The sequence below is a fragment of the Bos grunniens genome, chromosome 5, assembly GCF_055505025.1.
Source record: "Bos grunniens cultivar Pamir isolate PY7600 chromosome 5, Bosgru_T2T1.0, whole genome shotgun sequence".
NCBI classification, from domain to species: Eukaryota; Metazoa; Chordata; class Mammalia; order Artiodactyla; family Bovidae; genus Bos; species Bos grunniens.
The window spans coordinates 15,431,020-15,458,782 of NC_141169.1; the positions used below are offsets into that span (position 1 = coordinate 15,431,020).

Sequence of the window (27,763 nt, forward strand, 5' to 3'; positions counted from 1 at the left end):
GAATGCTTTTCTGTTGACTATGTTGAAATAATATTTTGGATAATGGATTGAATTAATATATATTATTAAAAAATTCAACTATTTCTTTTTATATTTAAAAAAAATTGCCACTAGCAAATTTAAATCAAATATGTTGCTCAAATATGTAATTGGGCAGGACTGATCTAAAGAGCCAGTAGATGAGCTGAGATGGACATATGGAAATGTCTCTTTCCTTTACCCTATTTTTCTGCCTTTCTTTCTACATAAAGTTTTGTGTATCTCTGAATTCTGCTTTATAGCCATTTTTAAAATCTAATTTTCCACCTGGCGAAGGTTTTTCTCCCTATATTCATTCAAAGCTTTTGAATTGAATTTTAAGTAAGTTAGATTGTGGGGTAGCATTTTGCACTGGTTCTGGCTTTGTTTTGGAGGGAGGTGGTTATGAGTAAAATTGGAAAATAAAAGCTGATTAGTATAGGATTGTTCAAACTTTTTTTTTTACTTAGACCCACATTAAAACAAAAATTTGCATTGCATTTCATGTGGATTCTTTACCACCCAGCCAAGGGAAAGTGAAAGTGAAAGTCACTCAGTCCTGTTAGACTCTTTGTGACCCCATGGACTATACAGTCCATGAAATTCTCCAGGCCAGAGAACTGGAGTGGGTAGCCATTCCCTTCTCCAGGGGATACATGTACATGCATACATGTACCTGTACTTATAATTGAAGCAGAGTTTTTTAAACAATTTTTACTTTTAGTATATATAGTACACTTATAGTTTCTTTTCTGACCTACCCTAACTTTTCCTATGCTGTCCCATCATTTGATCTAGATGGCCAAAAACTGCTAAATTAATTTCTTAATCCATGAATGGATTACCATCTGCAATTTGAAGTCTACTGGTTGTTCGGAAAAATTGCTGGGCAGATAATGAGCTTGCCTAAGTTTGGATACCTTTGGATTGTGGGAAAAGCACTGACTTTGGATTCAAAATCTCTGAATTAGGATCCTACTCCCATTACTTTTTAGCATGATGCTATGGGGAATTAACTAACCTCTTCCAACCTTAGGTTTCTCATCTATACAATGACTGTAATGACCTTTAATCTGTGAAGTTACTCCAGAGATTATCAGTCACATAAGTGTCTACTAGTGCCTGGCTTGTCACAGGTACTTAATATACATGGAAGCTAATGACGGTACTTAACAGTGATGATATGAAGATATTCTGCAATGTACTGCTTGACCTTTATCCATTACAAGCCTACAGATTTAAATGAAATGAGTGTTGAACTTATACATCATATATTGTTCATTATTTCATTGTTGTGGCTATCTGGTAGAATTGACAACTCTGACTTAATGAGTGCAAACTAGCCAGATGTGTCCCCATATATAGACTTAGGATGTTCTCTTATAAGTATTTTAATTTCTGAATACTCAAGCTGTTCACAGTTATTTTGCCATTAATTATTACCATGAAAATGAATTTTAATATGAAGTTTCTTGATTCAGGAAGGTAAGCCAAACCCATTCCACATAACTTTTCCTTTAGCAAATTTAAAGAGTATTATTAAATTTGATCATTTTGTAGTCAAACACTAAAGAAATAATGGATGAAAATAGGGAGAAAGCAATTTTCTTTAATATATGCTGCTTCTGCTGCTGCTAAGTCACTTCAGTCTTGTCCAACTCTGTGTGACCCCATAGATGGCAGCCCACCAGGCTCCATAGTCCCTGGGATTCTCCAGGCAAGAACACTGGAGTGGGTTGCCATTTCCTTTTCCAATGCGTGAAAGTGAAAAGCAGAAGTGAAGTCACTCAGTCATGTCCAACTCTTCTTGACCCCATGGATTGTAGCCCACCAGGCTCCTCTGTCCATGGGATTCTCCAGGCAAGAGCACCGGAGTGGGTTGCCATTTCTTTCTCCATCTTTAATATATAGTATAGGCATAATAAGGTGTGAAAAAACTTTGTTAAACTAAAGCATTTTTACATAGAAAATGTTGGATTGGTGTGGCACATTAAAGAACCTATAGTTTTTACTAGTATTTAGCCTCTTCAGTTTTCTCTAAATGGTTCTGTGTTTTATTATGAAGGATGATGGAAGGCAACGATGATGATGATATAAAGCTCAGCGAAGAAATAGAGGCTGAATTGGATAAAATCAGCATTTCTTCCTTGGAAAAATATGGTTTTGATAGTGATTCAAAATCAGAAACCCAGAGTGATAATAGTGACACAGTAAGTTTTGTGTTGTACTTTTGAGATTTTTAACTGAAGTAAGCTTTTTTAGGAGAAATACTACTTTTCTCAGTGTGTTTTTTATACTCCACTCATTTTTTCCCCCTTAGGGTGACCTTTAAACAATGCATATTAGTAGATATTTAAATATAAAAAGTATATTGATAAATTACCTATAATTTCACATGTATACATGTGCATTTTTTCACAAAATTGAGATTTTACTATTCATATAATTATGCATAGGTGTGTGTGTGTGTGTGTGTGTGTATATATATATATGTTGTTGTTTAGCTCTAAGTCATGTCCAGCTATTTTGTGACGCCATGGACTGCAGAGTTCTGTCCATGGGATTTCCCATGCAAGAATACTGGATTGGATGGCCATTTCCCTCTCCAGGGGATCATCCCAACCCAGGGATGGAACCCATGTCTCCTACATTGGCAGGTGGATTCTTTACCACCCAGCCCAGGGAAAGTGAAAGTGAAAGTCACTCAGTCCTGTTACACTCTTTGTGACCCCATGGACTATCAGACCAGATCAGTCGTGTCCAACTCTTTGCAACCCCATGAATTGCAGCACACCAGGCCATGAAATTCGCCAGGCCAGAGAAGTGGAGTGGGTAGCCATTCCCTTCTCCAGGCAATCTTTGCAACCCAGGCATCAAACCCAGGTCTTCTGCATTGCAGGCAGATTCTCTACCAACTGATCCTGGGAAGACACAGGATATTGGTATCCTGCATTTTTACTTAATCATGAGTATATTGTTATGTGATTCAGTTCAGGTCAGTTCAGTTCAGTCAGTCGTGTCCGACTCTTTGCGACCCCGTGAACTGCAGCACACCAGACCTCCCTGTCCATCACCAACTCCCGGAGTTCACCCAAACTCATGTCCATCGAGTCGGTGATGCCATCCAGCCATCTCATCCTCTGTCATCCCCTTCTCCTCCTGCCCTCAATCCCTTCCAGCATCAGAGTCTTTTCCAATGAGTCAACTCTTCGCATGAGGTGGCCAAAGTACTGGAGTTTCAGCTTTAGCATCATTCCTTCCAAAGAACACCCAGGACTGATCTCCTTTAGAATGGACTGGTTGGATCTCCTTGCAGTCCAAGGGACTCTCAAGAGACTTCTCCACCACCACAGTTCAAAAGCATCAATTCTTCGGCATTCAGCTTTCTTCACAGTCCAACTCTCACATCCATGCATGACCACAGGACAAACCATAGCCTTGACTAGATGGACCTTTGTTGGCAAAGTAATGTCTCTGCTTTTGAATATGCTATCTAGGTTGGTTATAACTTTCCTTCCAAGGAGTAAGCATCTTTTAATTTCATGGCTGCAATCACCATCTGCAGTGATTTTGGAGCCCCCCAAAATAAAGTCTGACACTGTTTCCACTGTTTCCCCATCCAATTCCCATGAAGTGATGGGACCAGATCCATGATCTTCATTTTCTGAATGTTGAGCTTTAAGCCAACTTTTTCAGTCTCCTCTTTCACTTTCATCAAGAGGCTTTTTAGTTCCTCTTCACTTTCTGCCATAAGGGTGGTGTCATCTGCATATCTGAGGTTATTGATATTTCTCCAATCTTGATTCCAGCTTGTTTCTTCCAGAGTAGCGTTTCTCATGATGTACTCTGCATATAAGTTAAATAAGCAGGGTGACAATATACAGCCTTGACGTACTCCTTTTTCTATTTGAAACCAGTTTGTTGTTCCATGTCCGGTTCTAACTGTTGCTTCCTGACCTGCATACAGGTTTCTCAAGAGGCAGGTCAAGTGGTCTGGTATTCCCATCTCTTTCAAAATTTTCCACAGTTTGTTGTGATCCACATAATCAAAGGCTTTGGCATAGTCAATAAATCAGAAATAGATGTTTTTCTGGAACTCCCTTCCTTTTTCCGTGATCCAGCAGATGTTAGCAATTTGATCTCTGGTTCCTCTGTCTTTTCTAAAACCAGCTTGATTAGACATGCATAAAAATCAAAATGTATGTGAAATCTTTAGATCAAAGAAATAGTCACATGTTTTTGAAATCAAATATATATTCATTTGTGTATTTCCTCCAGTGTTTCAGTTCAGTTCAGTCGCTGAGTCGTGTCTGACTCTTTTCAACCCCATGAATCACAGCATGCCAGGCCTCCCTGTCCTCCTCCTTTAGGATAGACTGGTTGGATCTCCTTGCAATCCAAGGGACTCTCAAGAGTCTTCTCCAACACTACAGTTCAAAAGCATCAATTCTTCGGTGCTTAGCTTTCTTTATAGTCCAATGCTCATATCCATACATGACTACTGGAAAAACCATAGCCTTGACTAGACGAACCTTTGTTGGCAAAGTAATGTCTCTGCCTCCAGTGTTTATATACCTAGAAAACTTATTCATGGATTCATTCTTTTATATAAAAATTCTTAATCCAATGGAAACTTATTTTTAGCTATATTATAAAAAGAAAATCTAATTAAAATTTCCCTGCAATATTTATCAAATATCCCTGGTGTCACTTGTGGAATAATCCACCTTTTTCCAATTGACTTTTCATATCTGCTGTATATACTTAGTTGTTATATTCATGTAATCTATCCAGGGTTATCTATTCTTCTCCATTATTCTGTTAATTTTTGCCCTGTTCTGGTTTTATATTTTTAAGTATAAAATGGGCCAAATTCCTTCAGTAGCTTTGCTGCATCAACTGTTTTCAACTAAGCTTTTTTTCCCAAGAAAACAACATTTGTCAAGTTTCTTGAAATAATTATACTTTGATTTTTAATTAGGATTGCAATAACCTACATAATACTTTAGGAAAAAAATAATATTTTAGTATGTCTTTTTATCCATAGCTAACTTAAATAAGACAGAAGTTCTGAAATTATTCATTTGGGGATGAGTTCCAACAGAATCATGGGTGCAATTTATAGCCATCTGAAAATTAAAAGCAAACTTTAACCAAACGTGTTTCTTTGGACTATGCTTTTAATATGAGGCTCTTTTACCTCATTCGCACATTTTGGTCAAAATTTTGGCATTTCAAAACAGATTTTGAAGCATAGTTTTAGCAAATAATTTTACAGTTCCTTTTATTCTTCACATTTTTAGGATTCGGATGAGCTACCTGAGTCGGTTCTTCACTATATTAACATCATAAAGAATAAGAGTAAAACTGCTGAAGAGCTCATTCTTCAGGACTTGGAGGATACTGATGTTTTAAGTAAGTACAGTTTTCATCTGCTTGGTAGATAAGTTTTCTGTAAGTATGAATAGTTTATAATTTAGAAAATTAAGCTGCTTGAAGTTATTTCTTCTCATATACAGGTGTGTGCATTTATCTCTAATAAAATCTCTATAGTATATTGGTCTGTTCAATTTAGTTCACACATCTGTTTTAATTACTACCTTCCTTATATCTCCAATAAATACTAGTCTCTAATAATTTGTTTTACTAGTCCTAATTAAATCCAGACATTCTGTTACTTTATGTCAAAGGAACTCAAGTGTGGGACTGTTGTAGAATTATCAGTTTATATGTATTTTTGGAGAAAATACAATTTATATAAAATCCTCACAACCTTTATTTGCCTCAACTGAGCAAATTTATATCTTTCAGTTATTGTAAGAATAATAGAATGAACAAAGATTTAACTAGAAGTAATCCTAGCTTAGTTTATAATGAAAAATGGCAACAATTTAAATGTTCAACAGGTGTGTCTTGTTGTGTGTGTCTTGGTGTGTCTAACAATATATATACTCTTTAAAAAAAAACAAAGACAATTTTAATAACATAAGTTTTATGGTATACTATAATAGTTATTATAAAATTCAATGTAATTTATGCTTATATTGGTATAAATTATGTGGATATTCACAGTTGTTTATACCAAAAATATTAGTGTGTGAAAGGACCTGTTGTAGCCACTGAGAATACAGCAGAGAACAAAACAGGCCAAGATCTTGCTCTGTTCTTCTAGTGTTCCCATGTTGGGAGACAGATAATAAGTAAACACATGATATTTCAACAATGATAATTCTCTGAAGGGAGGATTTCAAGATAAGGGGATAGAGATTGAATTTTGCTATTTTAGATATGTGAAGTCAGGGGAGGCATCTCTGAGGAAGTGATATTTAAGTAGTGTCTGAAATGAGATAGTAAGCCACGTGGGATATGCTGGTGAAGAAGTGAGTCACATAGCTATCTAGAGAGCTGGTGTTCCAGAAAGAGGGACTTGTAAAGGCCAAGGCACACTCAGTGGGCTTAATGTGTCCAGAGAACAGTCAGCCTTTGTGGTTATATTCAAGCAAAGAAAGGGTCAGATATACAAGACTCTTATAAATCCAAAGTGTGGACTTTGGATTCTGCTCTGAGTATATGAAGGTTTTTCAGAAAGGAGTGACAGAGTATGATGTATTTTGAGGCAGTCATTCTGGAAACTGTGTAGTGAAGATGCCTTGAGGTAGCAAGAGTCTACAAGACTATTACAGCAGGATGGTTAGAGATGATAGCAAATGGTGAAAATGGTCATATTCTAGAAAACATTTTTAAGTAGAAAGAACCAAAAATATTTATTGATGGATTGATATGAAAGGAAAAGAGGAAATTGGCTCCAAGATTTTTGTTCTGAGTACCTGTGTGAAAGAATTTGTAAAGACTTCTTAAATGCAGACCCTTTTAGATTTTAGCAGTGATTATTGTCAAGTTATGGTAGATTTTAGTAATTTGCTTATTTATATTTACTAAGGTTTATAAAATGAAAATTTATTTTAAATATATTGGCAAGTATAGAACCTGATTATGTAAAAATCAAAGGAAATATAGAAAAATTAGTTACATGAAAGATTATAGGAACTAAAGTCATAGCAGTGGTTTAGAAAGTTATAAGATCTCATGTGTATAGCTCTAACAAGTAGGTTTGATAGTCTCAATGAATAGACTAATTTTCCAAGAAAATTCAAATTATCAAAATTGCTTGAAAAATCAGAAAACATGCTGAAATCAGTAATTTGGCAAGAAGGTAGAAAGAGGTTTCTTCTCAAATGTCAGTAGTAACTAGGATAATTTTGTAATTGAACTGTTCCAGTTCATCAAGGAGTAGAAAATCTGCAGATTATATTTCATTCATCAAAAACTGCACATTTTAGATACAAAACTGTGTAAGCATAGCATACACATACATAAGAGAAACTAGAGGCTAATATTATTTGTAAATATGGATGTATTGATGAAAGCTGTCAGTTGTATACAAAAACTATTTTAGCTACTTTAAGTAGTAAGGTTTAGGGGTATTTGTGTAAAACAAGCTTCAGTTCAGTTCAGTCGCTCAGTCGTATCAGACTCTTTGCGACCCCATGAATCACAGCACGCCAGGCCTCCCTGTCCATCACCAGCTCCTTGAATTCACTCAGACTCACGTCCATCGAGTCAGTGATGCCATCCAGCCATCTCATCCTCTTCGTCCCCTTCTCCTCTTGCCCCCAATCCCTCCCAGCATCAGAGTCTTTTCCAATGAGTCAACTCTTCGCATGAGGTGGCCAAAGTACTGGAGTTTCAGCTTTAGCATCATTCCTTCCAAAGAAATCCCAGGGCTGATCTTCTTCAGAATGGACTGGTTGGATCTCCTTGCAGTCCAAGGGACTCTCAAGAGTCTTCTCCAACACCACAGTTCAAAAGCATCAATTCTTCGGCACTCAGCTTTCTTCACAGTCCAACTCTCACATCCATACATGACCACTGGAAAAACCATAGCCTTGACTAGACGGACCTTTGTTGGCAAAGTAATGTCTCTGCTTTTCAATATGCTGTCTAGGTTGGTCATAACTTTCCTTCCAAGGAGTAAGCGTCTTTTAATTTCATGGCTGCAGTCACCATCTGTAGTGATTTTGGAGCCCAAAAACATAAAGTCTGACATTGTTTCCACTGTTTCCCCATCTATTTTCCATGAAGTGATGAGACCAGATGCCATGATCTTCGTTTTCTGAATGTTGAGCTTTAAGCCAACTTTTTCACTCTCCTCTTTCACTTTCATCAAGAGGCTCTTTAGCTCCTCTTCACTTTCTGTCATAAGGTTGGTGTCATCTGCATATCTAAGGTTACTGATATTTCTCCCATCAATGTTGATTCCAGCTTGTGTTTCTTCCAGCCCAGCGTTTCTCATGATGTACTCTGCATATAACTTAGAGTTTTAAAATAACAGTTTGTTGTTATCTTTGTATAGTTCTGCAGGTTCACTGGGCTTAGCCATGTAGTTCTTGCTTGGATTTCTTACACATTGACCGTCAGGTGTTGTTTGGGGTCACAGTCATCTGAAGTCTTTCCTGGAATGGAATTCTAAGATGGCTTACTGACATGGCTTGCAGTTGATGGAATTTGTTGGCTGCGAATTCATTTGAGGCTGTCAGCTGGAGGAGGCACCTACATGTGGTCTCTCTCTGCAGCTTGCATGGCACCTGGATTTTGAGAAAGAGTATCGCATGAATAAATTATTAAGAGACTAAGGTGGTACCTTGTAAAGCTTCAGATGACATTCTCCAAAGTCATGCAACATCTTTACTACATCCTGATGGTTACACAGGGTCAGCACAGATTCTGTGCGGGAGGGGAATACACAGGGTATGCATACCAGGAAGTGTAGGACTAACATCTTTGGAGGCTATTAATAGTAACTCTAATAAATAACAGAATTGTTAATAGAACTGGAAAAATCAGATTCTATGTTGAATATCTAAAGTGTAGGAAAAAATACATGCATGCACACTGAAACTGTGCTGTAGGAGGAGCTGCTGATAAAATGAAGAAATTCAGAGATATTAATCCTCTTCTATACACTCCTATCTCCAACCCAAAGCTCCCTCTATCATAGTCTGAGCCAGAAAAATGAAAGTATCTCTCTCTGCCTTTCTTCACACATAATATTTTTATGAAAATAAAGAATTGCACAAATATGTCAATTGGCAGAATCTAAATCAACCTCAGAAACATACCTTCAAAGGAATCTGGAGAATGTTTTGGTTTTTTTTTTTGCTTTTCAGCTTCTCACATAGGAAAACATGCCAGAGAGATTGTGAATGGGTGTTGAAAAAGAAAATCTATAATACTGGTCAAAACACTTGTGAATGGTCAGTTAATTGGCAGAATGGTCATCTGTAAAAAATACTTTACAACCAAGGAATAAAACAAGCTAATTGAACAAGAAAAAGAAACATAACTACCTCTTACAGATGATAAAAAGACACTAAAATTCAACAAAACCTCACAAAATTGGGAATGAAAGTTTCTTTCATGAACATGTTAGTCATTATAATGTTTTAAATGAAGACTTTTATTAAAGCATTTTCAGTATCTTGTGCAAGATTGTGTTGTTTGTGGCAGACAGACTTGAACCTTTGTCGATTTCTAGTCAAGGCGTTATTGTGATATTAAACACAGCATTATTCTGTATACCTGGAAAGTGAACTTCAGCTCTAGAATATGAAAGGTGATAAGAGTGGTGTAAAAATCTGTTGCTTTTATTTTTGAATAAAGATTACAGATTTCCTCTGTTCTTGGTTCTTCAGCATTTTTCTATTGCTTTGATCAAGATTATCCTATGATAAAGAATTTAAGATTAAAGGATGATAAAATAGTTTGGGATTTTAACATGTTGTATCTCGCTTTAGTATTTAAAAATGTTATAACTTCTTTCTCTTTATAGGCTGTGGTTATGGAGGAGTTTCTAATAATCATATGCATTTAAGGATAGAATTACCAACTGAGTGTAAAGAAGATCCAGAACAATTAGTAAAGGTATATGTTGTTTGACTGAAAGTGCTCAATATTTTATAGTTAGAAATTTTCCTTTTCATCTCACATAGGATTTAAAGTTCACGGTCTTAAAAATTAGATTATTTTAAGCAAAGAATTGTTGGTTTTATTTTCTCTTCTGGCATAGAATATAAAACAATGAAAATTACAGTCTTTAAAATATTAGAAATGGTGATTTAAGCCAGCAATACTTGGAAATTTAATGTAAATAAGACCAGCATAACTATATTGAATAGTAGTTTTTACCTAAAAAATCCAAGGAAAACCATGAAATATACTCTAATATTGTTACCTTGCCTAAGAATGGAGTATGATTCAGTGGAGTCTTAAAATACCCTGTAGAAACTTTAAATGTAGAATGTCGTCTTCTTTTTTTTTAAGGTAAAATAAAAACATCTGTAAAGAAATGAGAGTAAAGAAAAGCCTAGGATTTGGGGGTAAAACTCCTGGAAACGTATTTCAGAGAAAGTCTCTTCCACACGCTCAGCATCTTGTTCATTTTTATTACTCATTTTACATAACTCTAATTTTACCTAACTGTATTCTTGCTCTTTTTGAGGTGAGCAGAATTTGAAAATTACTTATATGTATGTTTCTTACTCTATTTTTTGGTAACACTCAGTCCTGATATATTAATTTTGAATTATATTGCTACTTCATTGGAATAGATATCCTGTACCTTTTAAGCTGGAGTATGGTGGAAGTCTAATTATGGAAAAGTATGAATCAAAATTATAACTTGTATATATTTCAAGGTAAATTAGAAAAAATTGTTTTTAAAACATATTGAATATGTTAGCAATTTGTGTATATGTGCAATTGCTGCAGAAAAGAAATATAAAAAGGTGTTAGGAGGAAAACACATATTAATAGAAACATTTGGACATGAGTGTCAAGCAGGTTAATTTCAAATATTGCAAGTAAATATTAGAAAGCAATTAGAATTCTGAAATACATAAGGAGGGTAAAATACAATTTGCTTCCCTGGGAAAAGCATTTTTCTCCACCATAAAAGAATAATTATCAATGTGCTATAGAATTGTATTTGAGAGCAATTTGAAGTAAATAATTTTCTAGATATGTGTGTGTAAATACTTAATACATTATTGAAATGATAACTTTACTCTCTGTTTTGTTTTCCTTTAATCATTGGGACTTTCTTTAACCTCTTAGATGTTATCTGAAATAGAAAAAGAAGAATTTCTAAGAAGTAGAACTCACTGTGGCAGTCCTGATTTGGTTCTGGAGTCTGAGCTTTGTGATTTGCTGGTGGACGAACGTGATTTGCCAGGTAGACTAACTTGCCTGATGATATTTTTGATTGTTTTAATGTGATTCACTTTAATTATCTAAAAACCTTGAACAGTTTTCTTCTGCCATTTAGAAGAAAACAGTCATGGTATTTGAAAAATACTGTACACTTATTATGGTTATTTAATTATGTTTCATAGTTTTTTCAAATGACTCCTAAATTAACTTCATTGTGGCTCAGCTGGTAAAGAATCCATCTGCAATGCGAGAGACCTGGGTTTGATCCCTGGGTTTGGAAGATCTGCTGGAGAAGGGAAAGGTACCCACTCCAGTATTCTGGCCTAGAGAATTCCATGGACTATACAGTCCACGGGGTCACAAAGAGTTGGACACGACTGAACGACCTTCACTTTAAATTTAACTTTATATAAGTATATTTGAAAATTTTCCACATATAGAGCTGACTGCAATAGATGTACCCAGACCTGCATTTTTTAAGTGTCTAACTATGTTCCATATGTATCTCTTAACTACACACATGAATGCATGCATGTGCACACACACACAGATACACACACATCGTTTTCTGGAATAGTTCGACAAGTTATATGATTTCTTTATTGACTGCAATGGAGTTTACATGTATTTTGCACATTAGCACATTGTCGCTTTCACTTTGGTGATATATTGACATTATTTCTTTATTTTGAAATTACTTTTAAATTTTATATTGGATGAGCTTTGACTGGTTTGATTTAAATTTTTTTTCTCTTCATGAATACAGATGATGCTGATATAAATTTTGGATACCGTGAAGTGGAAGAAAGATGTCGGCAGTCCTTTGAGGCTTGGCAAGACAAACAGAAAGAATTAGAAGACCAAGAGAAAGAAACTCTCAAAGTTCAGAGGGACAAAGAAGAAAAGCAGTTTCAAGAAGAAGAAGAAAAAAGACATTGTTGGATGAAACAATTTGAAGTTGAAAAGAAGAAATTAGAGAATATTCAGAAGGTAAGTTTTCTTATTTTTATTTTTCATTCATTTTTTTTTTTTTTTTTTGAATCAGTAACTCCTGAACAGTACTGAGGTTTTGGATTATGGTGTAGCTCGAGCTCCATTCTATGGGTTTTAATTAGTCCTAATAATCAAAGCAGCTCACTGGGAATTAACAATATTAACATGGACCCCTTGCTTATTTTCCATGAAATTCGTTGTAATTTAAAGTACTGCTTTGGATTTTGAGGTCCCCCAGAGTCTATAAAGTTTCAAAGACTGTCCTAAAAAAGCTGACATTTACAACATAAATTGTTGCTTTTCTATACCCTTCTAATCATAGAAAAAGGCAACAGAATTTTCTCCATCACAAAATGTCCTTACTCTGTAGTCTGATATCTAGCAATTATGTAAAACGTATTTGGTTAAAGTGGTTCAGGCATGTAGGTAATAGTTGTGCTGCATTCCCATAAATGAGCTAATTTCTGGGACTAGAACATTTTTGGAATAAGGGAGTTCTGTGTTGTTTTCCTTTGTGTTTTCTCCCAGCTGCTCCTCAGGTGGTCCACATCCTGAGGCCACGGTAGTGGCATCTTGAGAAACTGGTGGATTTGGGGGACTCACTTGTGGACCACCAGGATCCTTAGACTGTGTAGATAACAGGCAGGACTTACATCTGCTTTGCATTACTAATGTAGCTTATGAATTACTCCCAACTTACTAGTTTTGAGTCTTCCATGTACAGAACGTTAGCGTGTCGTCACATAGGCAGTTCAGGGTATCCTGGCCTCCCATGTTGAGTACATTGCATTTCTGAATTAGGTGGAAAGTGAATACATTAAAAACAATGATAATATTGCAGAACCAGCTTGTCCATGGCTTTTACTAATAGTAAGCTACAAATCTTTAGCTTCCTTTTAGTTCATATTTTCCTTTCCACAGACCAGATTAATTATTTTCAAAAGTCAGAAGCTATTTTTTTCCCGTTCCAGAATAGAAGTTAATACAATGTAGATTATTGGAGTAGTGTTTCCTGGCTTGTGGCAAAATGTATCACTGCTATTGATTGTTAGTGATATTTTCTAAAAAACAGCTAATTTTTTTTTCCATAGAAAAATAAGTACAATTCGTCTACAAATATATGGAAAAAATAATGCAAATTAAAATAAAAAGATAACATTATCCACTCAAATACATACAAATAGCATATTGATTATATTTATGATTCAAAAAATGTATGGGAACATAATCACATTTCCTTTTTTTTTTTTTTTTATATTTCACAGTTCTTTCCCTAATAGTTAAGGAATTGTAGAATTTTTTCCCAAGATACAAAACAGGACAATGCCAAAATAGAATTCTTGACATGACATCTTTCCTGATTGAGGCTATAAGGTCACATGATCAAAATAAGTCTTTTAAACTTTCTTCTTTCTTTCATCTGTTTCTCTTTTTTAATATATGTCTTTCTGAGATATCATATACTATTAATGAAAAATATATTATAGTTTTAATTTTTTTATATTGACTCCATGGAGGTTTGCTTTGCTTTAGAAAAAGTATCATAATTAATTTCTGCTTATATGTGAAGTGGCTACTACAACCTGTAAATTTCATTCATGTGAGCACAGTGTTATCATACTCTTAATTTCTGAAAGCCACAGAAATAGTTGGACCTTGTATACATGTAAACAAAGGTTTAAATTATGTACCAATAAGATGCTAAATCAGCTATGTATATTCAAATGGAAGTTGGCCTGGCTGCATATACTAAAGGCACTCAGTACTCTGCAAGAGTTATTGGAATCCATATCTTAAGAAGAATAAATGGAGAAGAGGGTGGTGGCACTATTTATTTCATATCTAATTTCACATCATGGTAGCTAACATTATTTGGATGAAACTCTCTGGTACATATTATAATGATGAGTGATGAGCTGAGTTGTACAAACTCTCTAACTACCCTTCATGATGAAAAAAGGCAATAGACCCCAAGAAGGACTTCATTAAGTGTGTTTCTGGTCCAATAATCAGTTTCAGGACATACTGCTTCATCACCATCATCGAAGAGAAACTCTGACTGACCTCACAGATTCTAATCATGCTGAGTCACTTCAGTCATATCTGACTCTTTGTTTTTTTTTTTTTTTTTCCTTGTTAATTTTCTGTTTAGTTGATCTATCCATAGGTGTGAGTGGGGTATTAAAGTCTCCCACTATTATTGTGTTATTGTTAATTTCTCCTTTCATACTTGTTAGCATTTGTCTTACATACTGCGGTGCTCCCATGTTGGGTGGATATATATTTATAATTGTTATATCTTCTTCTTGGATTGATCCTTTGATCATTATGTAGTGACCTTCTTTGTCTCTTTTCACAGCCTTTGTTTTAAAGTCTAATTTATCTGATACGAGTATTGTGACTCCTGCTTTCTTTTGGTCCCTATTTGCATGGAAAATCTTTTTCCAGCCCTTCACTTTCAGTCTGTATGTGTCCCCTGTTTTGAGGTGGGTCTCTTGTAGACAACATATGTAGGGGTCTTGTTTTTGTATCCATTCAGCCAGTCTTTGTCTTTTGGTTGGGGCATTCAACCCATTTACGTTTAAGGTAATTACTGATAAGTATGATCCCGTTGCCATTTACTTTATTGTTTTGGGTTCGAGTTTATACACCATTTTTGTGTTTCCTGTCTAGAGAATATCCTTTAGTATTTGTTGGAGAGCTGGTTTGGTGGTGCAAAATTCTCTCAGCTTTTGCTTGTCTGAAAAGCTTTTGATTTCTCCTTCATACTTGAATGAGATCCTTGCTGGGTACAATAATCTGGGCTGTAGGTTATTTTCTTTCATCATTTTAAGTATGTCTTGCCATTCCCTCCTGGCTTGAAGAGTTTCTATTGAAAGATCAGCTGTTATCCTTATGGGAATTCCCTTGTGTGTTATTTGTTGTTTTTCCCTTGCTGCTTTTAATATTTGTTCTTTGTGTTTGATCTTTGTTAATTTGATTAATATGTGTCTTGGGGTGTTTCTCCTTGGGTTTATCCTGTTTGGGACTCTCTGGGTTTCTTGGACTTGGGTGATTATTTCCTTCCCCATTTTAGGGAAGTTTTCAACTATTATCTCCTCAAGTATTTTCTCATGGTCTTTCTTTTTGTCTTCTTCTTCTGGAACCCCTATGATTCGAATGTTGTAGCGTTTAATATTGTCCTGGAGGTCTCTGAAATTGTCCTCATTTCTTTTAATTCGTTTTTCTTTTATCCTCTCTGATTCATTTATTTCTACCATTCTATCTTCTAATTCACTAATCCTATCTTCTGCCTCTGTTATTCTACTATTTGTTGCCTCCAGAGTGTTTTTAATTTCATTTATTGCATTATTCATTATATATTGACTCTCTTTTATTTCTTCTAGGTCCTTGTTAAACCTTTCTTGCATCTTCTCAATCCTTGTCTCTAGGCTATTTATCTGTGATTCCATTTTAATTTCAAGATTTTGGATCAATTTCACTATCATTATTTGGAATTCTGTATCAGGTAGATTCCCTATCTCTTCCTCTTTTGTTTGGTTTGGTTGGGCATTTATCCTGTTCCTTTATCTGCTGAGTATTCCTCTGTCTCTTCATCTTGTTTAAATTGCTGAGTTTGGGAGTCCTTTCTGTATTCTGGCAGTTTGTGGAGTTCTCTTTATTGTGGCGTTTCCTCGCTGTGTGTGGGTATGTAGAGGTGGCTTGTCAAGGTTTCCTGGTTAGGGAAGCTTGTGTTGGTGTTCTGGTGGGTGGAGCTGTATTTCTTCTCTTTGTTCAGTCGCGCTGTGGGGAGGGAGGGAGGGATGCTGCAAACAAATGACACTGGCGTGCGCTCACAGTGCCTCAGCCACACTGGGTCTGCCCCCGCTCACGGCGCGTGTAGCCTCCCTGCCCACACTGCTCAGGCTGTAGGTTGTTCCGCCGGGAACAATCCGAGGCTGGCCCTGGGTTGCATGCACCTCCCAGGTCCAAGCCGCTCAGGTTCAGGCACTCAGGTAGTCCTCAGAGGCGGAGACTCAGTTGGGCCTGCGTTTTGTGCTCTTCCCAGGTCCGAGCAGCTCAGGTGATGAGGTGTTTGGCGAGCGCCAATGCTGCGACTTATCGCCTCCCCGCCACTCGGTTATCTGGGTGTAAAAACCGGTGCACCTTCTCAGGCAGATGTTGACCGTCCAGACCCCCAATAAGTTTTAGTTAGCAAAGAAGCCAGTTTTATAGATAATGTCTCTCTGGGGCTGCGATTGCCCCCCTCCGGCTCTGGCTGCCTGTCACCGGAGGGGGAAGGTCTGTAGCCGGCTATCTCTGTTTAGTCCTTTGTTCCGTGCGCGGGCTGGCGGTGTCTTAGGTTAGGGCTGGCTTTTCGCGTGGTAGATATCCCACAGTCTGGTTTGCTAGCCCAAATTATTTCGCTCAGATAGTGCTCAGGGTATTCAGGCCAGATTCTTACTCTCAGCGATGCAGCCCGCGCCGTGCCTCCCTGCCCAGCCCCCGCTTGCTAATGGCGGATGCAGGCGTCTGCGCTGCTTCTCCGCTGGGGGAGTTACCGTAGGGCTCGCAGTCTTCGAGTTTTAATTGTTTATTTATTTTTTCTCCCTGTTATGTTGCCCTCTGTGCTTCCAAAGCTCGGCACGGATTCGGCAGTGAGAAGGTTTCCTGGTGTTTGGAAACTTCTCTCTTTTTAAGACTCCCTCCTCGGGACGGAACTCTGTCTCTCCCTCTTTTGTCTCTTTTATTGTCTTTAATATTTTTTCCTACCTCCTTTCAAGGAGTTGGGTTGCTTTTCTGGGTGCCTGATGTCCTCTGCTGGCATTCAGAAGTTGTTTTGTGGAATTTACTCGACGTTTAAATGCTCTTTTGATGAATTTGTGGGGGAGAAAGTGTTTTCCGCGTCCTACTCCTCCGCCATCTTGGCGCCTTCCCTCAAAAACAGCTAATTTTTAAATTCTGTTTTCATTGCCATTTTTAGTTTGTTTTGTAACAAAAATTTACTGACTACTTCAAGGGCAAAACTTTCAGCTACAGGCTTGATGTTACAAAAGAAATTTAACGCCAGGGCCTTACCCTTAAAGAATTATAACTTAGTTTTTGAACGCAATTTGTACTTTATCATAAATTTATGATTTAAAAATACATATGACATTAGTAGATTAATGAGTTTCCAAATGTGTGCTTTGTTTTACCTTGGAGCTTCAAAGTTTTCCACGGGGATCATTCCATAATTTTATAGTGATGGCTTCTAAATAGATAATTTACATACTCAGTAATTCTCACCTGTGTCTTTGTTAGCTTCTTCCATTTTCTAAAACTGCTATTATAAATTTCTTTCCTTAAGAGTTCTACCCAACTCCTTTTTCCTTGTTATTAGTAACCGATCACATTTTTGCATCAATTACTAACTTCTTTTTCTTTCTAATCCCACATCTGCTAACTGCTGAGTTGCTTCAGTCGTGTCCAACTCTGTGCGACCCCATAGACGGCAGCCCATCAGGCTCCTCCATCCCTGGGATTCTCCAGGCAAGAATACTGGAGCGGGTTGCCATTTCCTTCCCCAATCCCACATCTGGTTAACGTTAATTTTTGTGGTCACCTTTTTAGCTTTATTTTTTGCCTTTGCTCTTATCTCCGTAAGAGAGGCTTCTTCTACCAAAGGCCAACTTTTCATGCTTTGCTCTATATTCTATCATTTTCCAGGTTACTTTTACTTTTTCCTATGTGTTAAAATACTCTGACAACTTCCTCCTTTCTTACTGCTTATACTCATGTTCAATTTTCACCTGTCCTAGAAATAAAACAAAACAGAAAACTCAGATCACTGTTGTTTAAATATCTTTCTTTAGCTGCTCTTTAGCTTTACTTATCATAGACAGGCTTCTTAAGGAGTAGTTATTTGTACTCAATCCATTTCCTCATCTTTCATTCAAATCTAAACCTTGTAGCTGCCTTCCACCTCCATCCCAGTGAATTAAATTGCTTTTGACAAAAACAAAACAAAACAAAACGTCATCTTCTAAGCTGACTTTGAGAAAAATACAATCACTTCTAGAACCATACTCACAGGTCCTAGTGAAGTTACTCAGTAGTGTCCAGCTTTTTGCAACCACATGGACTGTAGCCTATCAGGGCTCCTCTATCCATGAGGTTTTCCAGGCAAGAGTACTGGAGTGGGTTGCCATTTCCTTCTCTAAAGGATCTTCTCAACCCAGGGATCCAACCTGGGTCTCCCGCATTGCAGGAAGATGCTCTACCATCTGAGCCACCAGTCAGTATTTATTTTTGCCTCTTTTCCTTTTTATGCCAGTAAAAATCTGTTGACCATTTCATTTTCCCTTTACTTCTGTGGGACCACACTACCTTGATTGTCTTCTTACATACTTGGGCATTTTTCCTTGGTATCTGTTTTTAGGTTAATTTTTTTCTCCTTCTCCCTGAATGTGTCCTACCCCGGATTCCATCTTTTGCTCTTTCTTTTCTTACTCCATGTATTTTCTCTTGTGATAGTCTCAAACACAGCAATGGCTGTTCAGAACCAAATCCATAGTTATAAAATAAAGTGAACTACACAACTGTTATACTCAGAACTTAGTGGATCTAAAACTGAATACATTGTCTTTCTGAGTCGTGCTCTTCCTCTGTTGGTCGTTAGTCATTATTTTGATGAGCTATCCTCTCATCATCGGAGAAGGCAATGGCACCCCACTCCAGTACTTTTACCTAGAAAATCCCACGGACAGAGGAGCCTGGTAGGCTGCAGTCCATGGGGTCGCTAGAGTTGGACATGACTGAGCGACTTCACTTTCACTTTTCACTTTCATGCATTGGAGAAGGAAATGGCAACCCACTCCAGTGTTCTCGCCTGGAGAATCCCAGGGACGGCGGGGCCTGGTGGGCTGCTGTCTATGGGGTCACATAGAGTCGGACATGACTGAAGTGACTTAGCAGCATGCTCTCATCATAGACTAAGCTAAAAAGTTGAGTACCATTTCTGACTCTTCTCTCTCTTTTATGGTCCTATCCTTCTAATAGTTCATTATCCACTGTCTCATCCATATGTCTACTGCTGCCCCATAGTTCAGGATGTCCTAATGTCTAGCTTGGAATATTTGCTATACTCTCTAATTGACCTACTTTTGGTCTTGTATTCTGGAAACTCATGCACAGTAGTGCAGTCAGAAGGATAATTATTTTCCAAAAAAAATGTTATTTCCATGCTTAAATGCCATTAAAATTTCCCACAGCTCATATGAGATAATTTCCAAAGAACTTTTCCCACTTCCTTTGATTCAGTCAGTTGGCAGTTGGTGGCAGTTTCATATTTGCATTGTGTTTGCATCTCTTCTGACTCCTGTGACCTCATCTGTAGAAGGCCCTCACTGATTCTCTCATGGACTTCTGTAATACCTACTTCACTGATCCCCTTAGTGTTTCCTTGCCTTACTTATTAAATGTGTTGGTTTAGTTGTTAAGTCATGTCCAACTCTTGTGACCCCGTAGACTGTAGCCTGCCAGGCTCCTCTGTCCATGGGATTATCCAGGCAAGAATACTGGAGTGGGTTGCCATTTCCTTCTCCAGGGGATCTTCCCATCCAGGGTTCGAGCCCAGGTCTCCTGAATTGCCGGCATATTCTTTACTGACTGCTATCAAATGTAACCTTATAATTTTCCTAAAACTGAGTTGTAATCATTTTCCTAGTTCAAAAACTTTTTAATAAATGCCTCAAATGTTTAATCTCTTAAAAGCCGAATCATTTCAAAAGCAATCTTTTGTATGAACCTTTCATAATCCTCTAATTATTATATCTCTTCCTACTGTAATCCTTATAGTTCTTATCTTGTGATTAACTTATTCTGCTAAATTTGGGGTAGTGTGTAAACATATGATAACATATTAGAATTACTAAAGGTAAAGTTTTTGAGGAAGGGGATTATATTTTACTGACCTTTGTTTATTTTTCAGAGCCTTAACAAAATAGATGCTAATAATGAGTTAATGAAAGAAAACAGTTACCCTCTGAGATGATTTATTATGTGAATTAAATAGTTTGGAGAGAAAAAAAATCTATAATGCAAAACCCATCTTAACATACATTATCATTTGTAATTTTTGCATTATCCAGGAGTATTTCTAGCTAGTGCATTTTATTATGTGAATAAATATACTCAAATTAATAAAACAGCTTCCCAAGATTACAGATACCTTCATGTGCTAATAGGAAACCTAGATATCATTTTATGATATTTTAAGTTGGGATTAAAATTGTTATTCCAGTACTAATAACTGGGGGCCATTGGGTGAGTTATTATCTTTAACCATTGTTTACTAATATATGTTGTAAGACTCATACAGATAAACATAATATTTTTTATATTTGAATATCATATTTCAATATTATCATATGTTCAGCAAGAACAGGACAAGATGAATGATGAACTTCATAAAGAGGAGAAAATATGGAAGGAGAGATTTAAACAGCATGCGGTATGTATTTATTGTTTGTAAGCAGCACAATAATCATTCTCCATTTGAAATAAATTGCTATGCTTGGAGTGAATATTTTAAAATAATATTGTCCGTTGGTATAGGATTTAATTTACTCAAGTTTTAAAAATACTTAGTCACTAGAAACTCTCCTTGAAATGAAATATCCTGACACGGAAGGTAAACTGGTTCAATTATTGAATGTGTCTATGTAAAACTGTAAATGTAAAATTTCTTCTAAAGTTTGAGGAAGCATACTGTTATGTTTGAGGAAACATTATGTATGAGGAAACATACTGTTATTTCATTATGATTTAGGATTGTTATGAAAGGTTACTGCATTTCTTTAATGCAACTAATTGAATGTGTTAAGTATCCCTTTAAGTTTAAGATGACACATTTATTATTTTTAACTAATTTACACTGCAGTTTTTATATAAGATTATTTTAAGTAATTGCAAATAAAAAGTAGATAAAATTTCCCATAATTCTGTAATGTAGTTAAAAATATTACCTTTCTTTGTATTTTTCCAAGTCTTTTTAAAGTTTATATAAACACATTCCTGAAAAAGTAGGCATATCCTATCCATCTCTAAATAAAACGGTTGGTTAGGCATGTGAGGACGGAGATTCAATATGAATGACAAGAAAAAAATGACAACAGTGACTCACAGGTAATCCAAACGTTGGCGTTAGGAGAGCCATGAAATTCCCGTAATTATTATATAGCAGCAAAATAAACAGGAGATACAAAAAGAAAATTAGAATCTTTAATGTAACACCAAGTATATATTCTTCCCCTGGAGGAGGGCTTGGCAGCTCTCTCCAGTATTCTCTGGAGAATTCCATGGACCAAGGAGCCTGGTGGGCTATAGTCTATAGGGTCACAAAGAGTTGGACACAACTGAAGCAACTTAGCACAACACAGCAGCACAAAGTATATATTCTAGACTTGAATAGTTCAGTGTAAAAAAGTAAAATTTCAGTGGATAAATTTAACATTAGATTTGACAAAACAGATGAGAACATTACTGAAGCTAAAGGGAAGTCAATAGAAAATGTCCGAATGTAAGCACAGAGAGGACAAAAATGGGAAAAACAGAAAAGAGAATAAGAAATATGTGATACACAATGAAAATATTAAAAATGTGTATAATAGTAATTTGGAAGGAAAGGAGAGAATGGGGCAGAACCTTTGGGTAAAGAGATAATAGTTGAATGGTTTCAAATTGTTTTAGAAAATTCAACTTGAACATTTAAAGATGAGTAAAGATCCCCAAGTTGAATCAATACAAAGAAAATCACACCTGGGGATTGAATAGTGTAACTATTAAAATTCAAGATAAGGAGGGAAGATCTTAAAATCAGCCAAGGAAAAGGCTCATTACCTAAAAAGGAGCAACAGTAAACTGGCAGCTGATGTTCATCCTTACATGAAATGATGGAAAGACGACGACAGAGTAAAAAACCTAAGTGCTAAGTGTTAAGGGTTTCTTTGATCATTGTTGTTCCATCAGTCGCTTAGCCGTGTCCAACTCTTTGCGACCCCCTGGACTGCAGCGCGCAAGGCTTCCCTGTCCTTTACTATCTCTTTGAGTTTGCTCAAACTAATGTCCATCGAGTCGATGATGCCATCCGACCATCTCATCCTCAGTTGCTCCCTTCTCCTGCCCTCAATCTTTCCCAGCATCAGGGTCTTGTCCAATGAGTTGACTCTTCATGTCAGGTGGCCAAAGTATTGGAGCTTCGTCCTCATCATCAGTCCTTATTTAGGGTTGATTTCCTTTAGGATGGACTGGCTTGATCTCCTTGCTCTCTCTGATTAGTGTTCTTTGAATCCTCAGTCTTCCTCTGCTTTCTGGACTCAGTTTTCCTTTCTTGGAGTATACAGCTAAACACTTGTCAAAAGTATACTTTTGGACAGGAAATTTTCTCAATGTTTGCACAATTGAAAATGTTTTTATTTTGCTTTTAAAACTGAATGATTAGTTTTCTTGGATGCAGAATGGAGGTTTATTACAATTTAGTTTTAGCAATTTAAAGATATAACTCCATTACATGTTTATTTTTGTACATGCCATCTCTGGGCTTCCCCTGTGGCTCAGCTGGTAAAGAATCCACCTGCAACATGGGAGACCTGGGTTCAATCTTGGGTTGGGCAGATCCCCTGGAGGAGGCCTTGGCAACCCACTCCAGTATTCTTACCTGGAGAATCCCCAAGCACAGAGGAACCTGGTGGGCTACAGTCCATAGTGTCTCAAAAGAGTCAGACATGATTGAGCGACTAAGCAAACACAAAGCACGTGCCGTCTTTGATCGCAAATCTGATGCTCGTTTACTAAGTTCTTTTGAAGCTTTAAGATTTTTCACTTTTTGCATTCATCCACACATATTTGCTGGTTTTCTACTGTGTGCCAGGTAGGTACCTCTCTATGAGTACTCAGGATACAGCAGTGAATAAAACAGAAATAATCCCTGCCTTCATAGAGCTTATATTCCTTAGTGTTCTGAAATATTGTTAGTGTTTACTATATGAGCCATCATTGTGTGTGTGTGAGTGTGAGTGTGAGTGTGTGTGTGTGTGTGTGTGTGAAATGGACTCATCTGAAGGCCTTTGTTTTTGGTTTAGAAAACATTTTTCTATGATTCTCTTCTCTTCAGTTTTTCTCAGTTTTTTTATTTTGGAACTCCAGTTAGTCACATGTTGAAGTTTCTGTGTTGATTGCCTTTACACCTGAATGTCGTATATTTCATAACTTTGTGTTTTGTATATTGTTTTGGGAAACATCTAATTTTGAAGTTTTGTTTAGGTATTTAGCTATTCAACAATTTTATCATGATTTTTGTTTGTTTGAGTGAGTCATATATTTTTATTTGGGCACTTGCATTTCATTTTTTATATGAGATTCTTATTTAAACATTTTTTCTTAAACATATCTTTAGCTTTTACTTAAATAGTTTTCTCAGAAATTGGACCTTCCTTTTGCTTATTGAAGCATTTTTGTCACTTCACATCATTTGTGTTAGTTTTTCTAAATATTTGTGCTGGGGTCCAGCCCCGTGGATCCAGGGAATTCGAAGGGGAGATGGCTACGGTGATCAGGAAACAACAGCTTATTCAAATGTTAATTAAAGATATAAAGAGTGGTTAAATAAGGATAGCTCAGTGAGGAAATTGAGTGGAGAAATGAGGCTGAAATAAGGATAGCTCAGTGAGGAAATTCAGTGGAGAAAAGAGGCTGAATAATTCAGCCAGAAGGTGAGAGAAAGAACGACATGGGGAGACCAAGTTTCGGTGAACAAGGCCCGCACTTTATTTTCCAAAGTAGTTTTATACCTTAAGTTATGCATAGAGGATAATGGGGGAAGGGGTAGAGTCATGCAGTAAGCCAGGCTTTCTTCCTGCAATCTTATCATATGCAAAAGCTTAGGTGATTTGCATCATCTTCTGGCCCGGAGGCCTGTTAACATTTTAAGACCCTTTCTTCAGAAAACTTATTTTTCTCTAAAGGTGATTAGTCAGGCACCACCCTCCAAAAGCATTAGATAAAGTTGCATTCCTACAGAGCAAAGGTGTGGTGGGCTATAACAAGAAAAAGAATTAACTCAAGGGTCCCAGGTTACAAACATTAAAGCTACTACTTACACCAATTATATTAATCAATACACTGCCAGGGACACAGCAGGTAAGGGATATGGAGACTTAGCAGCAAACATTGGCCCAACAAGTGAAAAACCCTTCACCAATACAATTTCTAATCAATCTTTTAACTGCTCAAAGGAATCTGTATTTAGACAGTTTAGAACATCTCATGCCTCTCACAGTTGGGAGGCTCTGAACAATCACAATTGGCCGGAAAAACCTATTCAGGCAGGCTAGAGGACTTCCAAAGGAGTTTGTAGGTTGAAACACTGTCACACCCAGGAATTATTAACTGGAGCTGTAAGTTAACTCTTTTTTCAGAGAGAGGTAGTGGGGGACAGCCACCCGTAAAGTCAGAGGTGTAGGTGAAAGCACAAAGCAGAAAGTAGGCAGACTCTGGTTTTGGGGATAGATGCTCGAGAATTTCCAGGGGGACTCCTGAGGCTCGATCTTGCCTTTGCGTATGCCGAGACTCCTTCCTCGTGACCTTTGCCACGGGCAGAGCTCCTCAGCCGGCTCCCGGCATATTTGCCCAATTTTGTTGATCTGTTTACTTCTGTTTTAGGAGTTTAGTGACAATGATATTCTCACCCAACTCTGGATTACTTCACTTAGTGCTTTATGGGCTTATCAGCTCTCCTAATAGACAGGATAAGATATATGACTAGACTAATGTGTATCTACTACCTCACCTTCCTTATACTATAACTTAAAAATCATTCCGTTTCTGCAGTCCCTGTGCTGCTCACTCTAGGGGTCTGTTTTATCAGAACACCCGTCTTATAAAGTTTGAAGTCCTTTTCTCCTACACAAATTTTAGATTTTGGCTTTTCTTGCCTTTTCTCTATGTCCTTCTGACTGCATATGCTTTCTATCGTCAAAGAATTCCTCAATTCCCCAATTTCAAGTACAGTCTTAATATTAGAGTATCAGCTTACTAAATTGATAGAAGCTCCTAAATATTTTAAAAAATCAATATGCCCTTTTAAATAAATTACTTTAGTTCCTCTAAGTAAATTTTCTATTGATTTTATTATGATTTCAGTTTCAGTATTTGTTTTAATCTATATTACATATGATACTTTAGTAATATTTCACATTTAGCATATGCTAACTACTATATATCTTACTTTATTTTAGGAATTTATTAGAAACTTACATTTACAAGTGGAAGAAGAAAGAACAAAATTCAAAGACCTACAGGAAAAAGAAAAAATGCGTTTGTCAAAACTGCAGCATAATGCAGCTGTAAAAATTCAAGCTAAATATAAAGCATTTGTGGCCTACCAAAAATATGGCCCAATCATAAAGGAACAAATAGAAAGTAAGAAAAAGAAAGCACAAGAGTGGAAGGAAAAGGAAGCAAAAATACGACAGATAGAAGAAGAAAAACGGAAAAGATTAGAGGAGAAACAAAGAATAGAAGAAGAGATAGAAAAGCAGATGCAAGAGGGAAGGAAAAGGAGAGAAAAGGAATATATGGGAAAAAAGAACATCCTGAGACAAGAAAGGGAGCAACTATTAAAGATGGAAAAATTGATATTGAGAGAAGCTACAAGAAAACAGCTAATAATAAGTAGAGCATTAAAGAAGGGAGAATATCATGCCAAACATTTATCTATTGAGGATACATCAAAGAATAAGGATGTTGGAGCCAAAAGGCTAGGGGATGGAAAGTTAAAAATGTGGGAAGATGCTTCCCCTTGGTTAGCTGAAGAGTCAGATAAGAGAAAAAATGTAGATAGAGAGCTTGTATTGAAAGAATCAGTCCAAGTGCAATTAAAAGAATCTATGTCAAGCCAAGCAATTTTGGCAGTATTTAAAGTGGAAGAAAAAAAAGAGAACCTAGCAGTACAATGTTCAGAAGAATTCGTCAAGCAAAAAAGGAATTATGAAAACAGAGATCAAAAAAACCAACTGGAAAACCTGCATCTAAAAGAAGATGTCAGAGAACAGTTCCAGTCGCAAGAATTACAGTCTCAAGTACACAACGAGGAAGTCTTGAAACCTTCCATAAATGAGACTATGAGACAAGAAACCCAAATAATACTAGGAAACAATCAAGAAATTGATGAAGTAAAAGACAATGAATCACAGAAAATAGTTGATGATAACCAACAGAATAAGATGCAAAAAGTAGAAAAAGAAATATCAGGACAGTTAGGAACATTATATGAAGAAAATAATATAAAGGAAATTTCAGTGATTTCAATGAAACAAAAACCAGTACCATTGAAATTAGAAAAATCTGAAGATATAGGGGGAAATACATTATTACTACAAGAAGAAGAAATTGACTTAAAATCTAAAGAAGCAGAGGAGAACCCAAAAGGCAGTGCTTTGAATAGTGACTTGGTTTTTAACACTAATGATGCTATGATAAATGTAGAAGGCAAAATAAACAAGCAAAACTATATTGTAGATGCTCCTTGTGAAGATTTGGGTGGCTATAATGCAAAGAACTGTTTGGTTTTTAAAGAAGTAAACTCTCTTAAGTCTCAGATTCAAGAAATTCCAGAAGAATGTCATGAAAATACAGCTGAATGTGAAAATATAGTGGCCCGCTCTATAGAGCCAACACTTCTGTCTTCTATTGAAGAAAAGAGGCTAGCTTGGATAACATCATTTAAACCCTGGTTTGAAATTTTCAAGCAAAATCAACAGAAGAAAATTGTTAAAAGAAAGAGAATTATAAAATGCCCAGTCAACACGATGCCCCCTTTGAATCCACTAGAAATTCTTCAGTGTGGTCCTTGGGATACTTTACAGCAGGTATTTTATAATACTTTTAACATACTGAATTTTAATTGGTTCTCTAAAATGTAACTTCAAAAATCTTTATATAAGGCAGATTTTATTTTTAATCGAAGTATGCTGCTGCTGCCAAGTTGCTTCAGTCGTGTCCAACTCTATGCGACCCCACAGACAGCAGCCCACCAGTTGATGTACAAAAGGTTACAGGTGTACAATATAGTAACTCATAATTTTTAAAGGTTATACTCCATTTATGGTTATTATAATATATTGGTTATATTCCCTGTATTGTACAACATATCCTTGTAGCTTACTTACTTACTTACTCCCCCCTTTCCTCTCCCTACTGGTAATCACTAATATGTTCTTTGTTTCTCAGAGTCTTCTTTTTTTTGTATCCAAGAATTTTCTCAGTCAATGAAGTTACTAATGAAATACTTATCCTATTTGAGAAGAGTTGTACTTAAACGATCTCCTCAATTAAAACTATTCAGTGCATCGTCTTCAGTGAGGCACTCTGAAGAGCTTTGATTTATATCTTGAAACCTATTTTCGAGGCGCCTATAGCATTATTAGGCTTCTAAGAATGGAGTCATCTGGGAAAGTAGAGTTGA

At 36.5% G+C, this 27,763-nt stretch overlaps 1 protein-coding gene across 4 annotated transcripts in view; it reads left to right on the forward strand.

Moving 5' to 3' along the window:
* The window catches only part of LRRIQ1 (leucine rich repeats and IQ motif containing 1), a 236,041-nt gene that overhangs the window by 899 nt on the left and 207,379 nt on the right, over positions 1-27,763 (forward strand). For all 4 annotated transcript variants that reach the window (XM_086403705.1, XM_086403709.1, XM_086403708.1 and 1 more), the window contains exons 2-8: positions 2,084-2,228; positions 5,322-5,433; positions 9,908-9,999; positions 11,191-11,308; positions 12,053-12,276; positions 20,678-20,752; positions 25,536-27,167. In XM_086403705.1, the coding sequence (XP_086259831.1) occupies positions 2,085-2,228; positions 5,322-5,433; positions 9,908-9,999; positions 11,191-11,308; positions 12,053-12,276; positions 20,678-20,752; positions 25,536-27,167 (2,397 nt within the window). In that variant the 5' untranslated portion in view covers position 2,084. The remainder of the gene's footprint in view (positions 1-2,083; positions 2,229-5,321; positions 5,434-9,907; positions 10,000-11,190; positions 11,309-12,052; positions 12,277-20,677; positions 20,753-25,535; positions 27,168-27,763) is intronic.